The sequence below is a fragment of the Oncorhynchus keta genome, chromosome 12 (genome assembly GCF_023373465.1).
Source record: "Oncorhynchus keta strain PuntledgeMale-10-30-2019 chromosome 12, Oket_V2, whole genome shotgun sequence".
NCBI classification, from domain to species: Eukaryota; Metazoa; Chordata; class Actinopteri; order Salmoniformes; family Salmonidae; genus Oncorhynchus; species Oncorhynchus keta.
This window is the reverse complement of record NC_068432.1, coordinates 26224677-26252064: the sequence shown is the minus strand read 5'-3', so window position 1 is coordinate 26252064 and position 27388 is coordinate 26224677. Positions and strand designations below refer to the sequence as shown.

The window sequence follows — 27388 nt, the reverse complement described above, 5'->3', positions numbered from 1 at the left end:
TCTTTATGATTTATGAATCCTTTTTGTGCTTTAATTTTTTTTTTACATAAATGCTGCAAAATTTACAGTGACAGCTGATGAAGATTTATCTGCGAACAAAATGTATAAAATCTCTGAAGCTTGTTTACTACAGACCATCTTTTTTGCATTTAACCAAAAACTCAATTTCCCCGTAGGTTTTGTCCAACGAACCATGGTGGAATTAGCCATTACTATTGCTCTCTCTATGACTCATTCTTCACCGAGGTAAAGTTAGTTTTATATTGGATGTTTGGTTTTCTCTTGTCAATAGCTATTGAACAAGGCATGCCATGGCAAGTAGTATATTCTGTATCAGGGAAGGATGGAGAACAATGTCTTCGATAAAATATTTTTGACAATTGAAATCCAAATAAGAAAATGTAAATTTGCAGGTTTGTTCTCCATCCTTCCCTGATTCAGAATATACACTTTTCATTGTCATGGCATGCTTGGTTCAATAGCTATTGACAAGAGAACTGAATCCAATAACATTTTATTGGTCACCTCATGTGTCATACGACAGGTGTAGACTTAAGTGAAATGCTTACATACGAGCCCATCCCCAACAATGCAGAGTTAACAAGTAAGACAAATATTTGCTCAATAAAAAAGGAAATAGCAACACAATAACAAGACTATATACAAGGAGTTTTGAGTGTATTTAAAACTAACTTTACTTTGGTGCCGAACCATATACCTACCGGCTTTCTAAGAAGTTCTGTAAACAATACTTTCCTGCGGATATTTTGTCTACATTTTTGGGCAGGTGAAGGACAAATCGTACACACAACCAGTAAAGTTTAAATGTAATTTTATTCAACATTCTGACCTGTAAGGAACATTTACATGATTTTGAAGGCATGAGTTTCCGGCTGTAAATACAAATGTTGTATTACAGCTTGTTTAATCAGACTAGCTAGCAGGCTATCTAGCTTTGATATAGCAGGTTACACCCCCTACCTATGTTGACGATGGTCCAAATACACTCACAGGCTGGTTTATTAGGTACACCACCCTCTTCAGGAAAATGGTTCTCTCCTACAGACAGTGAGTCACGTGACCGTAACTTGCTATATAAAGTAGGCAGACAGGCATCAAGCATTAAGTTATGGTTCGATTGAATTTTAGAAAGGGCAAAACTAATGACCTAAGCGACTTTGAGCGTGGTATGATCGTCAGTGCCAGGCACGCTGGTTCCAGTATCTTAGAAACGTCTGGCCTCCTGTGCTTTTCACGCACGACAGTGTCTAAAGTTGACCGAGAATGGTATGACAAACAAAAAAACATCCAGTCAGCGGCAGTCCTGTGATCGAAAAACAGCTTGTTAATGAGAGGTCAAAGGAGAAGGGCAAGAACCATAGGCAAATAACGGCGCAGTGCAACAGTGGTGTGCAGAACGGCATCTCGGAACACACAGCTTGTCGATCCTTGTCATGGGTGAGCTATTGCAGCAGACGACCACGCCGGGTTCCACTCATATCAGCTAAAAGCAAGAAGTGGCTCCAGTGAGCATGCGATCCGACGAATCCCGTTCACTGTTGCATAATGCTTATGGCAAAGTCAAGATTTGGTGTAAGCAGCATGAGTTCATGACCCCATCCTGCCTGGTGTTAACGATACAGGCTGGTGGCAGTGGTGTGCTGGTGAGGATATTTTCCTGGCACACGTCAGGTATCTTGAAACATTGGGTTCCACGACCCAAATAATTCAGGGTGTTCTGTAGGCAAACTGGGGTCCAACCCGGTACTAGATGGGTGTACCTAATAAAATGGCCACTGAGTGTATGTTGAATCAATGCATAACGTGTGTGAGCTTCATGAATATAAGCTCCCTGAAAATGGTGATTCAAAATGTTACCGTACAGAAGTCAGGGCAGGCCTAGCCCCACAAGTCATGTATACAGTTAATAACTGTAAGCACAGTTATTTTAACCATAACATTATCTTAACATTGTAGAAGCCTACCAGCCGCAATATGGCGCTATTATTCCTTTTACATTGTTTGTCTTCTTACATCCGACTTTAATGTGGCCATCCGATAATACACTCATGTCCCCCATGGACCGGCTCGTACGTAAAACATCCTTCATTCAGGATGCGTCGGTTTCCTCCTTAACTCAGGTTAATGGGTCAGTGGGAAATTGTGTACGGTCTTAATAAAACACAATTTTCCCCGCCCGTTTTTGGATTTTCTGACAACTCCTGGGTGTTACACACAGCGTCCGTTTACCCCTGTCTGAATGCGCACCACAACATCAGGAAGTAGTAATAGCCACTGTAGCATGGTGGTGGAAAATGTTTTATTAAGACAGTATACATATTTTCCCGTTTTCTTTTCCCACTGACAAGCCATTAAATCGAGTTAAGGAGAAAACCAACGCCTTTTCAGCCTTGAATGGAGGATGTTTTATGTGCGAGCCGGTCCATGGGGGGGGGAAAGGTGTCTTACCGGCTGGGCTCACTGTGTCAACACCTAGAGGTCGTACAACATCAGGAAGAACTATGCACTCTAAGGGTCTCTGCGCTAGAGAAGCATTGGAATTAGAGGTCAACTGCCCCTAAAAAGCAACTTCTCGTTTTGAAAACGACATATGTGGCATTGATATGAGTCAAAACATTTATTCTAGTGTCAAAATTGACTACAAAGTGTAAATAGGATCATTTGGAAAGTGTCTTCACTGACATTTTTAACCTGTCTCTGACCAAGTCTGTAATACCTGCATGTTTCAAGCTGACCACCATAGTCCCTATGCCCAAGAACACCAAGGCAACCTGCCTAAATGACTACCAACCTGTGGCACTCTGTAGCCATGAAATGCTTTGAAAGGCTGGTCATGGCTCACATCAGCACCATCATGATAAACCCTAGACCCGCATCCTACAGATTGTTGGTCAATTTCTTCAACCAATGATCAATTCTATATAATTATCGAACATACATTAGTAATGGAAAGTAAACACTGTTTAAGTATTAAAATGATCCTTTAGTAATACAATTGTAGGCAGAAGTTGGTACAGAGTACAGTATATGATAGCTCTCCCCAGGTTCTGCAAAATGACAATGACATCCTGTAACTCATATAGCCTCTTCCAGTCCTCCTTGCGTGAGTTTCCCTGGCAACAACATTATAATAAATCTAACCTCCACCTGACAGCAGCAACCATCTTCTCAGCAATTAAAAGTTCAGAAGTGGGTTTGACCGAAACTTGATCTTTCATCACAAGTATAGGTTCATAACAAGGTGAACGAGTCCAAGCATCTTCTGACCGGTGGCTGTTTTCATCAGGCCTGCGGCAGCCTTGTTCTCAGAAAAGCAGTTGTATTCTCAGAACCTCAGATAGCCAGGTGGGGCCCAGACAGGAGGAGTATGTATGAACGTAGGAGGTTTCCGCCTTCTGATATTGTCTGAAGGGCACAACACTCAAACAGGTGTTAATACACACACAGAGATATCCGAGAAGAGAAGACCTTACAGTTAATCATAACACAATTTGTTAACCCTTTAAAAGGTATGAGGCCTTGGTTTAACCCTCTTCAAGAGCCACAGATGACGCAATCTCAATTGCACTCCACACTGCCCTTTCCCACCTGGACAAAAGGAACACCTATGTGAAAGTGCTGTTCATTGACTACAGCTCAGCGTTCAACACCATAGTGCCCGCAAAGCTCATCACTGAGCTAAAGACCCTCGGACTAAACACCTCCCTCTCCAACTGGATCCTGGACTTCCTGACGGGCCACCCCCCAGGTGGTAAGGGTAGGCAACTTCACATCTCCACGCTGATCCTCAACACGGGAGCCACTCAGGGGTGTGTGCTTAGTCCCCTCCTGTACATCCTCGACTGTGTGGCCAAGCATGATTCCAACACCATCATTAAGTTTGCAGACGACATGATGCTGGAAGGCCTAATCACCGACAACAATGAGAGCCTATAGGGATGAGGTCAGATACCTGTCAGTGTGGTGCCAGGACAACAACCTCTCCTTCAATGTGATCAAGACAAAGGATTGACAGTCCAGACAGGCTACTTTAGGAAACTTTCTGAATGAACATATAGGCCTGTACAGAATCCGCAAACTCACACACACAAACCGGTAAAAGGACCCTTTAATCAAAGCCACCAGCGTATGTCAGACACTGGCAAATATTTCTCCTTTCCTTAAAACGTAGGGTAACTTGGGAAAACCACTTTGTCACAATTTTTTGGAACCCTTTCCCTGAATGCAAGTAGTCTTGATCAACAAAACAATTGTTGCTGTGTCATCTCAACTTTTTAAGTCACTTCATCAAAACGATTTTGAGGTACATTGATGTATTATTTTGTAATTCAGAAAGTTTTATTTATATATGTAACGGATGTGAAACCGCTAGCTAGTTAGCGGTGGTGCGCGCTAAATAGCATTTCAATCGGTGAAGTCACTTTCTCTGAGACCTTGAAGTAGTGGTTCCCCTTTGACGCCTACTCATTCAAGGGGTTTTCTTTATTTTTACTATTTTCTACGTGGTCCTTCTGTAGCTCAGTTGGTAGAGCATGGCGCTTGTAACGCCAGGGTAGTGGGTTCGATCCCCGGGACCACCCATACGTAGAATGTATGCACACATGACTGTAAGTCGCTTTGGATAAAAGCGTCTGATAAATGGCATATATACATTGTAGAAGAATAGTGAAGACATCAAAACTATGAAATAACAGATGAAATCATGTAGTAACCAAAACAGTGTTAAACAAATTACACTACAGTACAGATGCATGATGAAATTCGTTACCACAATTCTGTTACCGGGTGTAGGTCCACTTCACTTACTGTAGTTCAATAACCAAAATATTTTTTTCACAAACCAAAGGTTTCATATAATAGCTGACACTTCAATCCACCTGCAGACATATTTGTATCTTAATTCTGAGCAGATTTAAGATTTTTGAGGGAAAACTTGGTCATGCAAAAAACTGAGAATGTCCCGAAATTCTGTTACCTAACTTTGCATCTGCACAGTTCTTCCAGTAAATGCGTTTTTGTAAAAATGTCTGTAAATTCTATTAAAAGTAGGCCTTTTTCATAGAGTTGTATGATTAGTTTAACTATGAAATAAATGTTTTTGTTTGGCATTTTGTGTGGAAAAAAAATCAATCTCAGTGTAAATCCATCACCGTGGTTTACGGTAGTAGACCTACCTTCCATGTCGCTAAACAGTCACAGGACGGTTTGCTAGTGATATGCAGATAGACCTTTTTCATCGGTCTATAACATGGGGGCAGGCCTATCCTTATTGCAGTTTTGAAATCTAATCCTGTGAATTTTTCCTTTCAGATGTAAACAATGGTTAAATAATTGTCATCGATCTGACTTGGAGCCAAAAACCCCTGAGGAGTTACACAATTCCTTCCAAATTTGTGCAAATCATTTTGAGCCTTCCTTGATTTGTCGTGACGTAAGTATTATTATTTACTGAAGAGACCAGTTATCAAGGGCTGAGAATTGCCAGGGACCTAGCAATAATATATTATCACGATACTTAGGTGCCTATACAAGTAATATTGCAACGCTCCCAATTCTATATATATATTGCAATTCGATCCTGCAATTTGATCTTGCAAACATATTGATGCAAACAGAATATATTCTATCTTAATTCTGAGCAGATTAAGATTTTTTGGGGAAAACTTCTGCTCAATATCTGTCTGCTGCAGAGAGACGAGAGAGCATGAGAAAATTTGTTTTGATCAGTCATGGAAATAAGTGTTGAAAACATGTTATTGGCTCACTTTTTTTTAAAGATGGAGAACAAGCTATAGGAGGTACAACTGACTAAATGTTTGTTTGTTTTATAAAAATTGATGCCTGGAGTCAAAGTATTGATATAATATCGTCCAAAATAAAATTGTGATATGTAAATATAGATTTCCCCCCCATCACTAGTTACAGTGCATCCTGAAAGTATTCAGACCCCTTCCCCTTTTCCACAGTTTGTTAAGCTACAGCCTTATTCTAAAATTGATTATTGAAAATGTTTCCTTCATCAATCTACACACAGTACCCCATAATGACAAAGTGAAAACAGGTTTTTAGAAATGTTTGCGAATGTATTAAAAATTAAAACGGATACCTTATTTACATAAGTATTCAGACCCTTTGCTGTGAGACTCAAAATTGAGCTCAGGTGCATCCTGTTTCCATTGATCATCCTTGAGAGGTTTCTACAACTTGATTGGAGTCCACTTGTGGTAAATACAATTGATTGGACATGATTTGGAAAGGCACACACCTGTCTATACAGTGGGACAAAAAAAGTATTTAGTCAGCCACCAATTGTGCATGTTCTCCCACTTAAAAAGATGAGAGAGGCCTGTAATTTTCATCATAGGTACACTTCAACTATGACAGACAAACTGAGAGAAAGAAAATCACATTGTAGGATTTTTTATACATTTATTTGCAAATTATGGTGGAAAATAAGTATTTGGTCAATTACAAAAGTTTATCTCAATACTTTGTTATATACCCTTTGTTGGCAATGACAGAGGTCAAATGTTTTCTGTAAGTCTTCACAAGGTTTTCACACACTGTTGCTGGTATTTTGGCCCATTCCTCCATGCAGATCTCCTCTAGAGCAGTGATGTTTTGGGCCTGTTGCTGGGCAACACAGACTTTCAACTCCCTCCAAAGATTTTCTATGCGGTTGAGATCTGGAGACTTGCTAGGCCACTCCAGGACCTTGAAATGCTTCTTACGAAGCCACTCCTTCGTTGCCCGGGCGGTGTGTTTTGGATCATTGTCATGCTGAAAGACCCAGACACGTTTCATCTTCAATGCCCTTGTTGATGGAAGGAGGTTTTCACTCAAAATCTCACGATACATGGCCCCATTCATTCTTTCCTTTACACGGATCAGTCGTCCTGGTCCCTTTGCAGAAAAACAGCCCCAAAGCATGATGTTTCCACCCCCATGCTTCACAGTAGGTATGGTGTGCAACTCAGCATTCTTTGTCCTCCAAACACGACGAGTTGAGTTTTTACCAAAAAGTTACATTTTAGTTTCATCTGACCATATGACATTCTCCCCATCTTCTTCTGGATCATCCAAATGCTCTCTAGCAAACTTCAGACGGGCTTGGACATGTACTGGCTTAAGCAGGGGGACACGTCTGGCACTGCAGGATTTGAGTCCCTGGCGGCGTAGTGTGTTACTGATGGTAGGCTTTGTTACTTTTGTCCCAGCTCTCTGCAGGTCATTCACTAGGTCCCCCGTGTGATTCTGGGATTTTTGCTCACCGTTCTTGTGATCATTTTGACCCCACGGGGTTGAGATCTTGCGTGGAGCCCCAGATCGAGGGAGATTATCAGTGGTCTTGTATGTCTTCCATTTCCTAATAATTGCTCCCACAGTTGATTTCTTCAAACCAAGCTGCTTACCTATTGCAGATTCAGTCTTCCCAGCCTGGTGCAGGTCTACAATTTTGTTTCTGGTGTCCTTTGACAGCTCTTTGGTCTTGGCCATAGTGGAGTTTGGAGTGTGACTGTTTGAGGTTGTGGACAAGTGTCTTTTATACTGATAACAAATTCAAACAGGTGCCATTAATACAGGTAACGAGTTGAGGACAGAGGAGCCTCTTAAAGAAGAAGTTACAGGTCTGTGAGAGCCAGAAATGTTGCTTGTTTGTAGGTGACCAAATACTTATTTTCCACCATAATTTGCAAATAAATTCATAAAAAATCCTACAATGTGATTTTCTGGAGAGAAAAAATCTCATTTTATCTGTCATAGTTGAAGTGTACCTATGATGAAAATTACAGGCCTCTCTCATATTTTAAAGTGGGAGAACTTGCACAATTGGTGGCTGACTAAATACTTTTTTGCCCCACTGTATGAGGTCCCACAGTTGACCGTGCGTGTCAGAGCAAAAACCAAGCCATGAGGTTGAAGGAATTGTGTTGAGGCACAGATCTGGGGAAGGCTACCAAAAACTTCTACTGCAAATTATGGTCCCCAAGAACACTGGCCTCCATCATTCTGAAATGGAACTAGATTGGAACCACCAAGACTCTTCCTAGAGCTGGCTGCCCGGCCAAACTGAGCAATCAGGGGAGAAGGGCCTTGGTCAGGGAGGTGACCAAGAACCTGATGGTCACTCTGACAGCTCCAGAGTTCCTCTGTGGAGATGGTTGTCCTTCTGGAAGATTCTCCCATCTCTGCAGCACTCCACCAATCAGGCCTTTTACCGCAGTAGAAGGCATATGTCAGGAACATCACTGGAGAGACCTGAAAATAGCTGTGCAGCGACGCTCCCCATCTAACCTGACAGAGCTTGAGAGGATCTGCACAGTAATGGGAGACACTCCCCAAATACAGGTTTGCCAAGCTTGTTGCGTCATACCCAAGAAGACTCGTGGCTGTAACCGCTGCCCAAGGTGCTTCAACAAAGCACTGAGTAAAGGGTTTGAATTCTTATGTAAATGTGATATTTCAGTTTTTTTATTCTTAAGAAATGTGCAACATTTAAAAAAAAAAAAAATCTGTTTTTGATTTATTATGGGGTAGTTTGTGTGGATTGATGAGGAGGGAAAACTATTGAATCCATTTTCGAATTTGGCTGTAAAGTAACAAAATGTGGAAAAAGTTGAGGGGTCCGTAAACTTTCCAAACGTACTGTATATTGCAAAAAAAAACATTAATTTTACGTTTTCAGTCAGTTATATTGTTCAGGAATAGGGCGGAGTCTTGAGTTACCTGTTCAGGTGGTGACTCATCTATGCATTAGCAAATCGACCCATTGACCGGGTTTGGGATGTAGGCTATGTCATACTATGGCTGACCCTGTAAAACGACAAATTTCACTGCACCTTGTATTATGTACATTGCTCTCGGAATAAAATATCTTGCGCACTAGAAATAATGTCTTGTCACATGCTTAGGGGAATCAAAAACTATTGTAGAATAGGTTTCCCACATACTGTGTGACGTGATGTGTAAGTCATATAGACTTGCTGGGACTAGCTTAATCATAATGCACTAGGTCTATCTGAAGACCACTAGTAGGTCTGTATTAGAAGGTCATGCTTCTCCCTGCAGGTTCTTACTCAGGCATGCAAAAGAGTGGCATTGAAATTGTTATAATTACTTGCTTGTTTCTTTTCCAGAGCACTTTAAGAACATCCTTGAAAGAGGGTGCTATTCCAACCAGATTTGATTTTACAAGCCATTTGAACAATCCATCAGGCCACAACCGGAATAAAAGAATAAGAGAACCTGTAAGTATTGTCACGTTTAAAACACACAAGTGGTTTAAAGTGTCCCTTATAAGGTCATGACCCTGAATGTTGTACCCAATATAGTCATTCTAACCTGATCTCAGTAAGTGTATAATCTGATACTATTGCATTAATTCCAGTTTACATCTAAGTATGTCTTTAATCCATTTAGGCTGAGGCAGAGCTTGCATCCTTGAAGAAAGCTAAAGGGGATTGGTTTGGTAAATCTATTTCTTCTCATTTGTTGTTCGTTTTACCATAAGAATAAAATATTTCCATATTTGGCCACTCGCTGCAAAATTATATCTATTTTCCTACCAGAAATGACATGTAATTGGGTAGCAACTAGTAGTGCATAGTAATGTGGTCTGTATTGTCATAGGCTTTATGTTAAGTTACGAAAGTACACCTTTTGATAGGGTATTTGTAGAAACACTTTTTTTCAATTTCTTGTCCATGTTTTCTCCTTTACTACAGAAGATGATGCTCCATCTGAGGTGAAAGATAAGCCAGGAGAGAATAGCGCAACATGTGATTTACAGCAAGAGGAACAAAAGAGAGAGGATGTCGCTAACTCCAAAGCAAAGGAAATCCTTAAAGTCTACTTTAAGGAAACCCTTGCCTTCACTGGATTCAGCATAGGGAACGATGCAAACCCCAACACAGATGAACCGATGGGAGACCACAGAGGACAACAGTCTCTCAACCCCATCTGTGTTGAAAGAATCGACCAGAAAGAAGTCCTCCAGTTCAGCGAGGACCTCATGCGGGAGGAGATCCGGAACAGTTTGAGGTTGGCACGCTTTTTCTCCATCCTGCTTCAAGATGTGACAAACATCGAGGGAAAAGATCAGATCCCAGTTTTCATCAGGTCCGTCACTGTGGCAGGGTTCCCCCAGAAACACCTCATGGGTTTCCTGCCCTGTTATGCAGATGCTGAGGGCCTGTTTTACATGCTGCTCTCAGAAATTCGGAATAAGTGGGGGCTGCGGATGGAGCATTGTCGAGGACTTACCTACCTGACTACAGGTGGTTTATGTCAGAAAATGAAGGATCTCACCAGCAGGATTCTGCAGGAGTTTCCTCAGGTAGTGCTAGCACCTAGTGACCCATATGCCTTTAACATGTGGCTAATCCGCTCCATGCCCATACCTTATATCCAGAAGGTTGTGAACACAGTGGAGGAGGTCGCCAAAATAATTAGAGGATCCCCAGATCTTTGGGAAAGACTGGAGGTGAAAATCAAGTCTTCATACAGCCACCTTAAAGGTGAAGTGGACAGGATCATAGAGGCTTCCCAGAACACCTGGGAGTATGGTGTTGATGCCTTCCAGACCATGTTGGACATTCTTGAACCATTCCTCGCCTGCATCAACGAGGTGTGCTCGGCTGCGAACGCAGACACCGCTACTTGTGAGCAGATGGCCAAGCTCAAGCCGATCCTGAAGAACTTCAATTTCATTATCACCCTGGTTGTTCTGAAGAATACCCTCTGTTGCGTGAGTATCCTCAACCCGAGTCTCAGGGGAGCCATCAGCATCAGCAGCACCTTGCAGTACACAATCTCCAACGCCTTAAAGCTGGTCAACAAACATCTGCAGGAGATCGCAATATTCCACAGGAAGTGGTTTTCTGATGCAGTGGGCAGGGCTAAGAAGCTGGGAGTGGAGGTTGCTAGGCCGGATGAGAGCTCACCTGAGACTGGCGAGGCAGTTGCAACTGAAACCCCTCTGGAGGATTTCTACAGAGAGACTCTGAGCAGGCAGATCTTACAGTACCTTGTTGCGGAGGTAAAGAGGGTGTTCAGCACGGAGATGGTACGGATTCTGAGATGGCTCTCGTTGGTGCCATCTTACATGGCTGACCACAATTTCAGTATCCGCAGGGATAAAGTGGCGGACGCAAACTTGAACAACCTCGCTCGACCCGACACGTTTTACGATGAGCTTGGTTGCTGGGAGGTGAAGTGGAGACATGCTAGCAAGCGGAGGATCCTGCCCACAACAGTGTTTGCAACATTGAAAATCCCAGACATTGCATTTTACCCAAATGTGCAGAGCCTGCTGAGAGTTTTGGGCACCATCCCCTGTGTGAACGCAGAGGCAGACGTGTATGGGCAGTACAACATGGTGCTGGAGCGGTACCAGTCTTACCTGAAAGCCACACCGGAGGATAAGAGACTGTGCAACATGGCATTTGTCTATGTCAATCAAGACGTGCACTTCAATGTGGAAGACATGGTTGAGTCCTATGTGGAGAAGCATATTGACATATTGCAGTTTTTGCATATGGTAAGTTTATTTAAATATAACAGTTATTGTGTTCTTGTTGTATTTAAAGTCTTTGCGCTGCAATCAAATAAACTGAAGATTTCAAATAATTTGAAAAACTAAACAAAATTAAAGTACTGTAAGTGGATGTTGGATATTTCTTAACTTGTTTTCTTACTAATATTTGCATTTGTAGGTTTCAGTTACTGAACAAAAGCGTTATTTTGCTAATGCTTTTATTTTCTGTTCATAGGATGATGAGGTAATAGAGATGCAGCCTGACGCTGGTAAGGAAGTACAATTATTAATATAATAATTGTATAATATTTATTGCAGTATTGTGTAAATATCAAAATATTTGCATTAATACCTATGTTTTATTAATTATTCCTTCTTGGCTCATGCTCTTCACTGCTTTATTTCAGAACCTGTCTCTGAGAATGATGGGAATCACACTCTAAAAGAGAATGTACAAAAAACACAAGAAGAACCACAGGACATACCCTCTGAGATGGAGACCGAGAGAGTGGGGCAACCCAAACTCCCAGCCACAGAAACTAATAAGGAGGCACTCAAATCTGCTCTGCAGGTTGCTGTGACAGCTGCGTATAACAGCCAGAGCAGACAGCCTGGTGAGGCCTCTGCTGAACAGGATGGCGAGGTGGAAGACTCATTGAAGTATGTGTCGAAGTCTGAGATGGAAGAAGTTCTCAGAGTATGCGAGGATGCTGTCAGGGAGGGAATTCTTGTGGAGGTGGGCACTTCCTTTTTTTCTCTGTTCATCGACCGCGTTGTGAAGTTAGGGGAGAAAAAACATCTTCCTCTCTTCCTCAGGTTTGTGGACAGTTTTGATGTCATGCGATTGGAGCTCATGGGCTTTCTGGATGTGGATCTTGACTGTGATGCCATGTCAGAGCGCATATTGGAAATTGTCACCAAAGAGTGGCATCTCGATTTGTGTTACTGCAGAGGTCAGGCCTACCTAGGATCTGGTGATGTCTCCTACAAGCTGAAAGCATTTGCCTGCAAAATCCAAGAAAAGTACCCCCTTGCAATATGCACACACTGCTCTTGTTACTCATTTAACATATGGTGGTCAAAATCCACCCCTGTGTCATCAGTCAAACGGGCCCTGGATGTTTTTGAAGAGGTTTTGATGTTTTTTGGGAGCATGCCTATGCTTGAGAAACAACTGGATCATGTCATTGCATTTGGTCTTAGGGAAAGCTATGAAAAGGTTCAAGAATTGCAGGGGAAGTTCTGTACCGTCTGGCAGGAGAAGCATGATTCCTATGAAGTTTTTGTGCAGATGCTGGAGCCCCTTGTCGAATGTTTGGAGAAAATCAAGAGCAACCCACAGAGGTGGAAATCCTCATTCTCTCTAAAAGCTGGAGCACTGCTGCGTTTGATAAGGGACTTTGATTTTATTGTGCCCATGGTAGCCCTGAAGAACACCTCGTCCTTCACCAGGGAACTGAGTGCAGGACTCCAGAAGGATCATTTCAGCGCAGCATCCCAACTCTGCCAGATCAGTGGTATAGTGGCTACTCTTAACAGGGTCAAAACAAACATCAAAGTATTTCACCAGAATTGGTTTGATGAAGCTTGTGCACTCGCCCAGAGTCTAGGTGTGCAGATAAAAGTGCCTGATAATTCCTCTGCGTCCAGGGATAGCATGATGAAACCAGCTCTGTATTACAAAGATGCACTAAGTGTGCCCCTAGTGGACAACCTCACCAATGCTGTTAAGGATCATTTCTCTGAGGACCACAAGGAGGCCCTAAACTTCCTCTCCCTGGTTCCCTGCTCTGTGACTGTGAGTTACATGTTTGAGATCCTGAGGTCAAAGCCTCCTCTCTACGCCAGTGATCTGCCTGACTCCGACAACTTCTTCACCGAGTTGTGCTGCTGGAGGGTGAAGTGGAAGACCAAAGTTGCATCCGTGACCATCCCAGACACCATCTTTCAGACTCTCCGTCTGCCACTCATGCAGTACTTTGGGAACATCAACACACTGCTGAGGATCATGTCTGTGTTACCCAGCACAGTACTTGAGAACTGTGGGGAAGTGATGCGCCACAAGATGTTCCAGGAATACCTGAGGAACACCAGCCCCAAGGACAGGTCCCCATGTCTGGCCATGCTGCAGGTGGGAACCAACTTCAGCAGAGATCTGGACCGGATGGTGACTAAGTGCTTGAAGGTCACTCCCCAGGCTTTAGAGGGCATCTGCTTGGTAAGTTTTCGCTGTTGAAATAAATGTCCATGATTATTACTTTGTCTAATACGTTAAACCTATGTAGTCTTTCAGAGCAGCCTATACTGAAATGTTGTCATTTTAAAATAAATGATTTCCTTTTAATGTCTTTTTATTTTATGTTTTTTAGGATAAAGAATCCAAAAGTCTGATGAAGAACTCTGAAGCCAACATGGAAGGTATGTTATAGAAAATATTTGTTACAATGAATCTCCATGTGACTATGTAATTGTAAGGTACTAAATATGTAATAACACTTACCATTTAGTATGTCGGTAATATGGATGGACCTAGGTTTTGTCAAGTGACTAAATAAATTAACTCTCTCTGATAGAAAATTATAGAACTTGAACTGAGTAAATTGAATTCAATAATTTACCTTTTATATTTTCAGTCGATCATGGCAAAGATGCAACAAGGGACCTTGAGAATGAGTCTTTTGACAAGAAAGAGAACCAGGAAATGAAAGCGGTGGATGAGAATGGGCACACTGGAGATAATCGACAGAGTTTGGAAATGGTTTTCAGACTGGCTGCACGTCTAGGGAAAAAGAAGTGCCAGCTCTCCGAACTCTCCAAAGAAGATCAAGTCCTTCTCATCCAGGATCTCGGCCTGTGCCACTGGTTTGGAAGAGATGGCAAGTTCACGCTTAACGTAGGAGAGGAGGAAATGGTAGAGCTTCTCACAAAATCCATCAGGGAAGTCATACTCTTAGAAATACAGGAGTCCCCCTTCTTTTCTCTTATCACAGATAAACCTGTTGTAATTGCTAATAAGAGCTATCTGCCTGTCTTTGTCAGATATGTTGGGGAATGCGCCCCCAAGGTAGAGCTCATTGGTTTTTTGCGATTTTTTGAAACCTGTGACGTTGATGTTCAAGTCAAGAATCTTTCAGCAACTATAACCGAAGATTGGGGATTGCCGATGAGTCAGTGTCGTGGACAAGCATTCATGCGCATGGGCTCAGGTTGTCACAGCCTGAAGAAGATGTCTTTGGAGTTCCTCGAGAGCTATCCTCTGTCTGTCATCACACCCAGTGAGTCTTGTGGTCTTGCCTGTTGGCTAGCAGGAAGTGTACCCTGCCCACCTGTCACAAAGATGCTGGGAATTGTGGAAGATCTTCTACTGTTCTTTGACCAGTCACCTGGACTAGAGGCAGAGCTAGCACAGGCCGTGGATGGGTTACTGAATACACCTCGGGAGGCCTTGGAGGAGATTCCAGAAACCTGTTGCTCCAGGTGGAAGAAGAGGGAGGACTTTTTTGATCTCCTAGTCGACACATTGGAGGGAGTCTTGAGTTGCCTGGATTCAGTTAGTTCCAGCGCCACGGGCACTATGTCGCTACATGCACAGGTCCTCGCCACTGCTTTGAGAGAGATGGATTTTGTCGTCACACTTGTGATCCTGAAAAACGCATGTTCTCCTCTTCGAAACTGCAGCACTGTTTTCCGCTGTGGTAACCCTGCTGACATCATCTTTGAGGTGGAGAAGATCGTACCAATCATAGAGACACTGAACAAGATGTTGGAGAACATAAGCACTGTACACACACCTTGGTTTGAAGAGGCATTCCAACTAGCATCCAAGGTGGCCTCTCAGCAAGTATGTTTCCCAGAGGAAGCTAACTCTTATGAGTCTCCAGAGGTGTACTACAGGGACAACTTTAGTGTTCCTGTACTGCGCTGCCTCATTGACGAAATGAAGTACAACTTCTCCGACAGTCATTTGAAAGCCTTGAAGCTCCTGTCTCTTCTTCCCACCTGCAATCCACAGCCCATTTCAGAGCCAATCCGCGCAGAGTCCACAGACAAGTTATACAGTCTCTACCTGTCTGACCTCCCTGATCCTGACACAGTAGAGCAGGATATCAGTAACTGGGCCACAGTGTGGAAAGAGAAATATCAAGACATGTCACCACCAGCTTCTATCTCTGAGATACTGCTTCACCCAGAATCTCAAAGCCATCCCACAGTGACAATGCTGCTCAGACTGGTGGCTGTTCTACCGAGCGTCAGTATGGAGTGGGACCTGATGAAGACCACCCTGAACTCCATGAGGGCTCTGCTGAAGAACACTGTCTGCAAGGGCAGCAAAACCGATACCGTGATGCTTCTCATGCATTACCCAACTGTTCAAAGACTAAGGGAAGTCATTGAGAAGTGCATCGAAGTTGACCCAGAAAGCATCCCATGTCTTGAGCAGGTAAATTAAAAGCAATAATCATTCTAGCATTCCAAAGCAGATGTTTTAAGGACTGATTTTATTGATACACTGGTTTTTGTCTGCATAGAAAAGTCTTGGACGGGCCGCTTAAGTGTTTTTTTTTTTCTCGGGCCGCCTATGTCCAAACGGTTAAAAAAAATCTACATATAGTACCAGTCAATCTTGGACACACCTACTCATTCCAGGTTTTTTTCTTTATTTTTACTATTTTCTACATTGTAGAATAATAGTGAAGAGATCAAAACTATGAAATAACACAAATGGAATCATGTAGTAACCAAAAAGTATTAAACAAATCAAAATATTTTATATTTGAGATTCTTTAAAGTAGCCACCCTTTGCCTTGATGACAGCTCTGCACACTCTTGGCATTCTCTCAACCAGATTCATGAGGTAGTCACCTGGAATGCATTTCAATTAACAGGTGTGCCTTGTTAATTTGGAATTTCTTTCCTTAATTCATTTGAGCCAATCCGTTGTGTTGTGACAAGGTAGGGGTGGAATACAGAAGATAGCCCTATTTGGTAAAAGACCCAAGTCCATATTATGGCAAGAACAGCTCAAATAAGCAAAAAGAAACAACATTCCATCATTACTTTAAGACATGAAGGTCAGTAAATCCTGAAAATGCCAAGAACATTGAAAGTTTCTTCAAGTGCAGTTGCAAAAACCATCAAGCGCTATGATGAAACTGGCTCTCATGAGGACCGCCACAGGAAAGGAAGACCCAGAGTTACCTCTGCTGCAGAGGATATGTTCGTAAGTTACCAGCCTCAGAAATTGCAGCCCAAATAAATGCTTCACAGAGTTCAAGTAACAGATACATCTCCACATCAACTGTTCAGAGGAGACTGTGAATCAGGCCTTCTTGGTCGAATTGCTGCAACGAAACCACTACTAAAGGACACCAATAAGAAGACCAAGAAACACGAGCAATGGACACTAGACCGGTGGAAATCTATCCTTTGGTCTGGTCTGATGAGTCCAAATGTGAGATTTTTACTTCTAACTGCTGTGTCTTTGTGAGATTAGGTGAACGGATAATCTCTGCGTGTGTGGTTCCCACCGTGAAGCATGGAGGAGGTGGGGTTGCTTTGCTGGTGACACTGTCAGTGATTTTATTTAGAATTCAAGGCACACTTAACCAGCATTGCTACCACAGCATTCTGCAGCGAGTCCCGCTAAGCGTGAACCAGATAGGATATCATTTGTTTTTCAACAGGACAATGATCCAACACACCTCCAGGCTGTGTAAGGGCTATTTGACCAAGAAGGAGAGTGATGGAGTGCTGTATCAGATGACCTGACCTCAAGCCAATTGAGATGGTTTGGGATGAGTCGGGCCGCAGAGTGAAGGAAAAGAAGCCAACAAGTGCTCAGCGTATGTGGGAACTCCTTCAAGACTGTTGAAAAGCATTTCAGGTGAAGCTGGTTGAGAGAATGCCAGGCGTGTGCAAAGGGTGGCTACTTTGAAGAATAGTTTCACTTTTGTGGTTACTACATGATGTACTATTTAATTTTTATTCTACAATGTAGAAAATAGTAAAAATAAATAAAAACCCTGAAATGAGTGAGTGTCCAAACTTTTGATATATACAGTGAGCACCATAATTCATTGGACAGTGATATTTTTTGTTGTTGTTATTTTGGTTCTGTACTCTAGCACTTTGAGTTTGAATGGATACAATGACAATTAGGGTGAAGTGCAGACCGTCAGCTTTAATTTGAGGGTATTTTCATAGATATCGGATGAACCATTTAGAAATCATAGAAGCTTGTATACATAGTCCCCCATTTTCGGGCATCAAAAAGCATTGGACAGTTTAACATAATGTAGAATAAAGTATTCATTGTTAATATTTGGTCGCATATCCTTTGCATGCAATGACTGCTTGAAGTATGCGATGCATCGACATCACCAGATGCCAGGTATCTTCCCTGGTGATGCTCTGCCAGGCCTGTACTGCAGCCATCTTCAGTTCCTGGGACTTATTGCCTTCAGTCTCCTCTTCAGCATGTAAAATGCATGTTCAATTGGATTCAGATCCGCTGATTGACTCGGCCAGTCAAGGATTTTCCACTTTTTGGCCATCAAATACCCCTTTGTTGCTCTAGCAGTATGTTTAGGGTCATTGTCTTGTTGCACGATGAAGTGTCATCCAATGAGTTTGGAGGCTAAATAAAGAGCACCGTGGTCTTCCTCAGTCTACCGGGTCTTTTGACATAATTGAGTTCACCGGTTGTTGTTTTTTCTTGTTAATGATGAACCAAACTGTTGACTTGGGCCCAGGGTTTTTGCAATGTTCCTAATTGATTGATTTTCATTTCTGAGCCCTATTCCGGCCAGCTTCATTTGCATCGACGCTGCTGTCTTCCTCATGTTGTCAAACCCCAACAACAACCTCCAAAGGCAATAGCAAAGTCTATAATCAATACTATTCGTCAACAGCTCATTCACTAACAACAAAAATGAATACACCTGCCTAACACACATCTGTGAAGCCAATTCAACAAATACTTGTAGTACCTTAAAATGGGGGGAACATGTACAAAAGGTGCTGTCATTTCTAAACGGTTCAGCCGATATGTATGAAAATACCCTTCAATTAAAGCCGACAGTCTGCACTTCATTGTCATGCACTTCATTGTCATTGTATCCTTTCAAACTCAGTGCTAGAGTACAGAACCAAAATAACACAAAAAATAATCACTGTTCAATGAATTATGGTGCTCTGTGTATGTATGTATGTATGTATATATATATATATATATATATATATATATATATATATACATACACGCATACATACACACATACACACACACAGTGGGGCAAAAAGGTTTAGTCAGCCACCAATTGCGAAAGTTCTCCCACTTAAAATAATGAGAGGCCTGTAGTTTTCATCATAGGTACACTTCAATGATGACAGACGAAATGAGAAGAAAACTGTAGGATTTTTAATGAATTTATTTGCAAATTATGGTGGAAAATAAGTATTTGGTCAACAACAAGTTTATCTCAATACTTTGTTATATACCCTTTGTTGGCAATGACAAAGGTCAAACGTTTTCTGTTAGTCTTCACAAGGTTTTCACACAAATCAAATTTATTTATATAGCCCTTCGTACATCAGCTGATATCTCAAAGTGCTGTACAGAAACCCAGCCTAAAACCCCAAACAGCAAGCAAAGCAGGTGTAGAAGCACAGTGGCTAGGAAAAACTCCCTAGAAAGGCCAAAACCTAGGAAGAAACCTAGAGAGGAACCAGGCTATGTGGGGTGGCCAGTCCTCTTCTGGCTGTGCCGGGTGGAGATTATAACAGAACATGGCCAAGATGTTCAAATGTTCATAAATGACCAGCATGGTTGAATAATAATAAGGCAGAACAGTTGAAACTGGAGCAGCAGCACAGTCAGGTGGACTGGGGACAGCAAGGAGTCATCATGTCAGGTAGTCCTAGGGCTCAGGTCCTCCGAGAGAGAGAAAGAAAGAGAGAATTAGAGAGAGCATATGTGGGGTGGCCAGTCCTCTTCTGGCTGTGCCGGGTGGAAATTATAACAGAACATGGCCAAGATGTTCAAATGTTCATAAATGACCAGCATGGTCGAATAATAGTAAGGCAGAACAGTTGAGACTGTAGCAGCAGCATGGCCAGGTGGACTGGGGACAGCAAGGAGTCATCATGTCAGGTAGTCCTGGGGCATGGTCCTAGGGCTCAGGTCAGTTGAAACTGGAGCAGCAGCATGGCCAGGTGGACTGGGGACAGCAAGGAGTCATCATGTCAGCTGGGTCCTGGGGCATGGTCCTAGGGCTCAGGTCCTCAGAGAGCGAGAAAGAAATAAGAAGGAGAGAATTAGAGAACGCACACTTAGATTCACACAGGACACCGAATAGGACAGGAGAAGTACTCCAGATATAACAAACTGACCCTAGCCCCCCGACACAAACTACTGCAGCATAGACACTGTTGCTGGTATTTTGGCCCATTCCTCCATGCAGACCCCATCTAGAGCAGTGATGTTTTGGGGCTGTTGCTGGGCAACACGGACTTTCAACTCCCTCCAAAGATTTTCTATGGGGTTGAGATCTGGAGACTGGCTAGGCCACTCCAGGACCTTGAAATGCTTCTCACGAAGCCACTCCGTCGTTGCTGGGCGGTGTGTTTGGGATCATTGTCATGCTGAAAGACCCAGCCACGTTTCATCTTCAATGCCCTTGCTGATGGAAGGAGGTTTTCACTCAAAATCTCACGATACATGGCCCCATTCATTCTTTCCTTTACACGGATCAGTCGTCCTGGTCCCTTTGCAGAAAAACAGACCCAACATATGATGTTTCCACCCCCATGCTTCACAGTAGGTATGGTGTTCTTTGTCCTCCAAACACGACGAGTTGAGTTTTTACCAAAAAGTTTCATCTGACCATATGACATTCTCCCCATCTTCTTCTGGATCATCCAAATGCTCTCTAGCAAACTTCAGACGGGCTTGGACATGTACTGGCTTAAGCAGGGGGACACGTCTGGCACTGCAGGATTTGAGTCCCTGGCGGCGTAGTGTGTTACTGATGGTAGGCTTTGTTACTTTGGTCCCCACTCTCTGCAGGTCATACACTAGGTCCCCCCCGTGTGATTCTGGGATTTTTGCTCACCGTTCTTGTGATCATTTTGACCCGCTGGGTGAGATCTTGCGTGGAGCCCCAGATCGAGGGAGATTATCAGTGGTCTTGTATGTCTTCCATTTCCTAATAATTGCTCCCACAGTTGATTTCTTCAAACCAAGCTGCTTACCTATTGCAGATTCAGTCTTCCCAGCCTGGTGCAGGTCTACAATTTTGTTTCTGGTGTCCATTGACAGCTCTTTGGTCTTGGCCATAGTGGTGTTTGGAGTGTGACTGTTTGAGGTTGTGGACAGGTGTCATTTATACTGATAACAAGTTCAAACAGGTGCCATTAATACAGGTAACGAGTGGTGGACAGAGGAGCCTCTTAAAGAAGAAGTTACAGGTCTGTGAGCCAGAAATCTTGCGTGTTTGTAGGTGACCGAATACTTATTTTCCACCATAATTTGCAAATAAATTCATTAAAAATGTGTAAGTCGCTCTGGATAAGAGCGTCTGCTAAATGACTTAAATGTAAATGTAAAAATCCTACAATGTGATTTTCTGGATTTTTTTCTTCTCATTTTGTCTGTCATAGTTGAAGTGTACCTATGATGAAATTTACAGGCCTCATCTTTTTAAGTAGGAGAACTTGCACAATTGGTGGCTGACTAAGTACTTTTTTGCCCCACTGTATATATATCTATCTCACATACACACACACACACACACACAAAACATTTGTTTTTCTTTGGGGTGGGGGGTGATTAAATATTTTTGGTGTAAAATTAAACCACAGATTATAAAGTATGTAGAAACGATAATGGAGTTCATCTTTGAGAACAAATCACCAAAATAAAAGCATGACAGTCAGGGGGAATCTAAAATTTTAACTCCGGAGTATTTGTCATGGGGCCCCCATAGATTTAGTTTTGTTTGAATCTCGTTTTTTGTGGAATTGCATGTCATTTACTTTAAAACGGCAACATTTTGTCACTGCGGCCAACAGGAGGGCCTCCTAAAATTTACGGTCATCGACCACACCATTTGCCAGGCCCATGGCCACTCCACCACCTAAGCCCCATTTTGATCGAGAAAATCCCTGGTATAGATATGCATACAATTATTTTATTCATGAATTGTCCATTTTACAAACAGACAGATAATAACAGTAAACAATACAGCAAGATCACCCCCCTTATCCCCTGGCAAAGGAAATATGCATAGCAAATAAATGTGTTTTAAATGTACTCAATTCTGTTGTGTAATTTAGGTGAAGAAACAAATGAAAGGTCTGAAGCTGGAAAGTGGTAAGTGAATGTTTAAATCATGAAGATTCATCATGACATTCTACATGAACCATGTAATAGTAGAGTGAAAATAAAGGCAAGAGGGGTGTTTATTTAACTGTGTGTGTGTGTGTGTTTAGATTTCAGAGCTTTTGATGTAAACCCTGATGAGAGACATGAGCAGACAGTTGAGGAACACCAAGCTGATATGGCAGAACAACCCCTTGCAGGAGAGTTGCAAGAGGAGGACGGCGTGCTGATGGCGGAGGACGGCGCGCTGGTGGCGGAGGAGGTCGGCGCGCTGGTGGCGGAGGAGGTCGGCGCGCTGGTGGCGGAGGAGGTCGGCGCGCTGGTGGCGGAGGAGGTCGGCGCGCTGGTGGCGGAGGAGGACGGCGCGCTGGTGGCGGAGGAGGACGGCGCGCTGGTGGCGGAGGAGGACGGCGCGCTGGTGGCGGAGGAGGACGGCGCGCTGGTGGCGGAGGAGGGCGGCGCGCTGGTGGCGCAGGAGGGCGGCGCGCTGGTGGCGCAGGAGGGCGGCGCGCTGGTGGCGCAGGAGGGCGGCGCGCTGGTGGCGCAGGAGGGCGGCGCGGAGGAGGGCGGCGCGCTGGTGGCGCAGGAGGGCGGCGCGCTGGTGGCGCAGGAGGGCGGCGCGGAGGTTGGTGCCGCGCTGGAGGCGGAGGAGGGCGGCGCGCTGGTGGCGCAGGAGGGCGGCGCGGAGGTTGGTGCCGCGCTGGAGGCGGAGGAGGGCGGCGCGCTGGTGGCGCAGGAGGGCGGCGCGGAGGTTGGTGCCGCGCTGGTGGCGGAGGTTGGTGCCGCGCTGGTGGCGGAGGAGGGCGGCGCGCTGGTGGCGGAGGAGGGCGGCGCGCTGGTGGCGGAGGAGGGCGGCGCGCTGGTGGCGGAGGAGGGCGGCGCGCAGGAGGACGTGGCACAGGGGCAGGCGCAGGACTGCGTCGCCCAGGGGCAGGCGCAGGCCCAGGACTGTGTCGCCCAGGGGCAGGCGCAGGCCCAGGACTGTGTCGCCCAGGGGCAGGCGCAGGCCCAGGACTGTGTCGCCCAGGCGCAGGCCCAGGACTGTGTCGCCCAGGGGCAGGCGCAGGACGGCGTCGCCCAGGGGCAGGCGCAGGACGGCGTCGCCCAGGGGCAGGCGCAGGACGGCGTCGCCCAGGGGCAGGCGCAGGACGGAGTCGCCCAGGGGCAGGCGCAGGACGGAGTCGCCCAGGGGCAGGCGCAGGACGGAGTCGCGCAGGGCGGCGTCGCACAGGCGGAGGATGGTGTTGTAATGGTAGAGGACAGGGTCGTAGGTCAGAGGCAGGCTATGTCTTTCTATGACCCACCTGTGCGTGAGGAAATACTTAAGGAACTCTGGGACTCACAGTTCTTTACAATAATAACGGAACAGGCGGTTGAGATTGAGGGACAGCTCTATGTCCCCCTGTGCATCAGGTACTTGGACAAACAGGACACTCAATGCGAGGAGACTGTAGCTTTCATCCCGTTCAGCCAGGACACTGCTGTCTTGGCTGATGCTATTGAAACAGCCCTATCAGAGAAATGGGGGCTCAATATGGCGTACTGTAGAGGGCAAGCTTTGCTAAGTGTTGGTGAGGTAGGATCTCGGATGAGGGCTGTATCTGCTGTAATAGCCCAGAAATACCCCCTGGCCATGCAAATGGTCAGCTCTGCTGTGTCTCTGAATGTGTGGCTAGCCAGGTCATCTCCTGCAGTGGCAGCAGCAGACTGTGCAGTGTCTGTAGAAAACATGTTACAGTGGCTCACAGAGGATGCAGAACGACAGATCAAACTGGAAGAGGTGATCATTGCCATATTCCAACATGATGAGGGGAAGGGTAATGAGCTTAGGGACAAGCTTATTAAGAACTGGGAGAAGAGTCATGATATGCATGATTTGGTGGTAGAGCTCCTGGAGGTAATCATGCTGTGCTTGAATGAGCTGAAAAGTGAGGAGAATAGCTTAGGGAGTGGCCAAGCACTGCTTTACTTCGATAAAGTCAGACGTTTTGAGTTCATCTTCACGGCTGTCGTGCTGAAGAATGTCCTGAGCTCGACCAAAAAGCTGAGCCAATCTCTTCAAGGAAAACCCCTAGATGTGTTGCTAGCTATGAATAGCTTGCCCGATCTCCTAACTTCCCTCAATGAATTGAAGAGCGATATCGACACACATCACAAGGCTTGGTTCAAGGAAGCTGTCTCTTTAGCTTCCAAGCTGCAGATAACGTTGTTGCACTCTGCGCTGCTAGAACCCCTGAGTCAGTTTTACAAAATGTCGGTGAGTCAGAAGGTGATAGAGCACTCCATTGTTGAGGTTAGTGAGTTCTTCACAGAGAAGGTCCTCAGTACCCTGAGGTGCCTGGAGATTGTGCCTTACGCCATGTCGAAGCTAGAAAACAGCAGTGTAAATGCTCACGTTTTCCGCATGTACAAAGATGACATGCCTGACCTGGTCTCACTCCCAACAGAGATGAAGTCTTGGAGAGAGAAGTGGTTGGATCCCATGTCCGGGTATCTTCCAGCCACTGTGCTCGACACTCTGAAGGCATCAGACATTAGGAGCTTTAGTAACATTGAAACCCTCCTAAGACTCCTGGTCATCCTACCATTTTCCCGGAGGGAGAGTACCTTCAGGCAGGGAAAGAGAAGCCTCCAGGGGTTCATACAACAGGAGACCAGGTCTCTTTCTGAACTTCATCCTCTGTAAATAAGTTGGTGTTCCCTCAAGCTCTTATTAGCATAAAGCAGGTTTCTGAGTTGGTGTCCTATACTGCTGACCCACTGTACCCTTGAGTAAATGTCCAACCTAATTTAGGTCTCAATAAACATTTTAACTTACTAGAAGACATTTCCCTGTATACATGAATGATCTAAATATTTTGGTCATTTTATTCATTGTTTTTTATTATAACATTTTTGTTTTAAGTTGTTTGGATAATTGTACTGCCTAATGGGACCAATGTCTTGACAAAAAAAGCAATGCTCACCTGAGGGTTACCAATGCTTGTGTGCCTTTATGCAAAACTAACAGTCAACCCCATGAATCATAAAAATACAGATGTCTGAAAATGACAGTCCCATCAGGCTTTTTGAAATAACTTTTTTTTGTCAGCACCAAATAACATTGGACTGAATTTAAGAATCACTTGCATCAATTCACTGTCAATAAGTTGTATCATTCTCTTCCTTGGCACAAATAGAAATGGTTAGTTCAATCATGTAGATGTATTTTATGATGGTTTCTTGTCTAGGAGAGTTCATTTTCTGTAAAGAATTCTCCAAATACTGTCTCCTTAAGAGTTCAACATTTCATATATATTTGTCAAAAAATGAAAATAAAATTCTAAAAAGACTCAATGTTCTTATTGTATGACTTCACATTGCTGTAGCAGGCATATTATCGTGAGTAAATCAATGTTCGTATTGTATGACTTCACATTGCTGTAGCAGGCATATCATCGTGAGTAAATCAATGTTCTTATTGTATGACTTCACATTGCTGTAGCAGGCATATCATCTTGAGTAAATCAATGTTCTTATTGTATGACTTCACATTGCTGTAGCAGGCATACCATCGTGAGTAAATCAATGTTCTTATTGTATGACTTCACATTGCTGTAGCAGGCATACCATCGTGAGTAAATCAATGTTCTTATTGTATGACTTCACATTGCTGTAGCAGGCATACCATCGTGAGTAAATCAATGTTCAAAGCAGTCACAAGAGGGCGACATTATTTTGGCAATTCATTTGGAATATATTAAGAGTCCCCTTTATTGATCAAGAAAATGTTTGATTATGAAGCATATTTTATTTCAATAATTAGATTTTTGGGGGGAGTGGACTTGCAGCTGACTGCTCTGTTGAGTATTGGAGAATGTAAGCATTGCCACACCTTTTGATATGGGATCCAAAGCCAAATAAACCATGAAGCTTGCTGTTTATCTTACCGATTTGTAATCTTAATGGGAAATCTCAAACATGAAGACACATCTCAAGCATATGACCTGGTCTAGACAACAACAAAAGGAAGTATCTCATCTCATAATTGCTTATTGTGCAGTAGGCCTATGCACTTCCAACTTTTTCCTCCCATTGGTTGCTTTTGATTCTTCACTTTCTACAAATTTTAATTCCTCCCACTGTCGGAGTAAATATCTTAAATGTTGAATGGTGGGGGTGATTTTATTTTTTTACACTCCCTCTTGTCTGATTTGTAACACATCCTTAGCCTAGTCTCTGGACTGAGCATCAAATACTGGGGTATTGTTTTCAAGCTGATGTCTTCAAATCTTGAAGGGAGGCAATCAGTCTGTCTTCAGTGACACCTTGGGCTATGGGTCGGTTTAGGGCAATAACCTATGACCTTTCTGAGGTTAGCTGCTGTGAGGAGGGCACTTCAGAAGCCTTATGAACCCAAGTAGAACAAAGATCTTAAGATGACAATGCAATAATTGCTCTCACAAATCAACTATTTTAGGTCATCAGTAAAACACTTGTAATATGCAGTATTTTTTTAAAGGAACCTTGGGCTTTTCCTAATGTTTAACTATGATGTAGATATTCTATGAGAAGACACCATGAAAGATGTTTTCAGATTTTGGGTGAGCGAAACCACTGTATTATACATTTTTCTACATTGTGTTTGTTATCTATAGAGAAGTCTTGAAAGCCAGAAGATTGCTTTCTTGAATCTATCCTGACAACCATTCCTGATATGCTAAACTTTAAAAAGTTTTGTGAAAAGATGGACGCTGTGCAGACGCGCCAAATTCTTGTTCCTCTCATCGTTTAGAGAATTTCCCAGTCATTTCTAGATTTTGACCTAGGTACTGACCACATTTTCCACAAGCAATACATTTTTATTTTTGTCATCTGCCTGCCAGATATGTTTTCTCGTGCTCAGCAGAATGGACTGAGGTTCTGTGTGCTTTCAAATGTGTTCAAATTTCTGATTACCCAACTGATTTTGTAAGTCCCATAGGTATATATTTTCCTTTAAAAAAAAAAAAAAGTGTTTTGAGGAAAGTGTTTGATTTGTAAAATAACTACTAATCTCAGGTAGATCCTGACTTAAAACCGAATACATCTTGTTTGTTTCTATCTAATTGAAATTACCACAATTAACCATTATTTTATGATAGTATTTTGGCAAAAACAAACTGGTTATAAACTGAAATATGTTTGACCTAGTGATTCTTTCATCACATTGGGACTCACACACCAAGAAAAAGCAGTTTCTTTCCATCTATGCATTAAAGAGCAGTGCATCCTCATCTCAACTATTACTTCAAGGGACATGTATTCTTCCTGTGATCTGAAACAGCAGAAACCTCCCCTACAAGAAAGAATGTATTGTTGGGGCTCAGCTCCGTGTGATAGGAACATCTCCATGTCCTCGGTCAACTGCTGAGCAAACGGATTTGTCTCTGCTGTGCTCTGGGTCGTCACTGACAAGCCCAGACCCTTGT

The 27388-nt window shown here is 43.5% G+C and overlaps 1 protein-coding gene across 19 annotated transcripts in view; it reads left to right on the top strand.

Annotated features, from left to right (window-relative positions):
* The window catches only part of LOC118391785 (uncharacterized), a 28420-nt gene extending 3151 nt beyond the window's left edge, over nt 1-25269 (top strand). Inside the window, exons 2-13 of one of the 19 annotated variants that reach the window (XM_052457910.1) lie at nt 5332-5452; nt 9159-9269; nt 9442-9490; nt 9747-11560; nt 11793-11826; nt 11965-13775; nt 13927-13975; nt 14191-15998; nt 21893-21929; nt 22049-22944; nt 23005-23013; nt 23053-25269. In XM_052457910.1, the coding sequence (XP_052313870.1) occupies nt 5332-5452; nt 9159-9269; nt 9442-9490; nt 9747-11560; nt 11793-11826; nt 11965-13775; nt 13927-13975; nt 14191-15998; nt 21893-21929; nt 22049-22944; nt 23005-23013; nt 23053-24624 (8311 nt within the window). In that variant the 3' untranslated portion in view covers nt 24625-25269. Of the gene's footprint in view, nt 1-182; nt 247-5331; nt 5453-9158; nt 9270-9441; nt 9491-9746; nt 11561-11792; nt 11827-11964; nt 13776-13926; nt 13976-14190; nt 15999-21892; nt 21930-22048 lie in introns of those variants that run through there. The other 18 variants (XM_052457903.1, XM_052457902.1, XM_052457897.1 and 15 more) reach the window with 18 other exon arrangements.
* Nucleotides 25270-27388: the final 2119 nt, after the last annotated feature.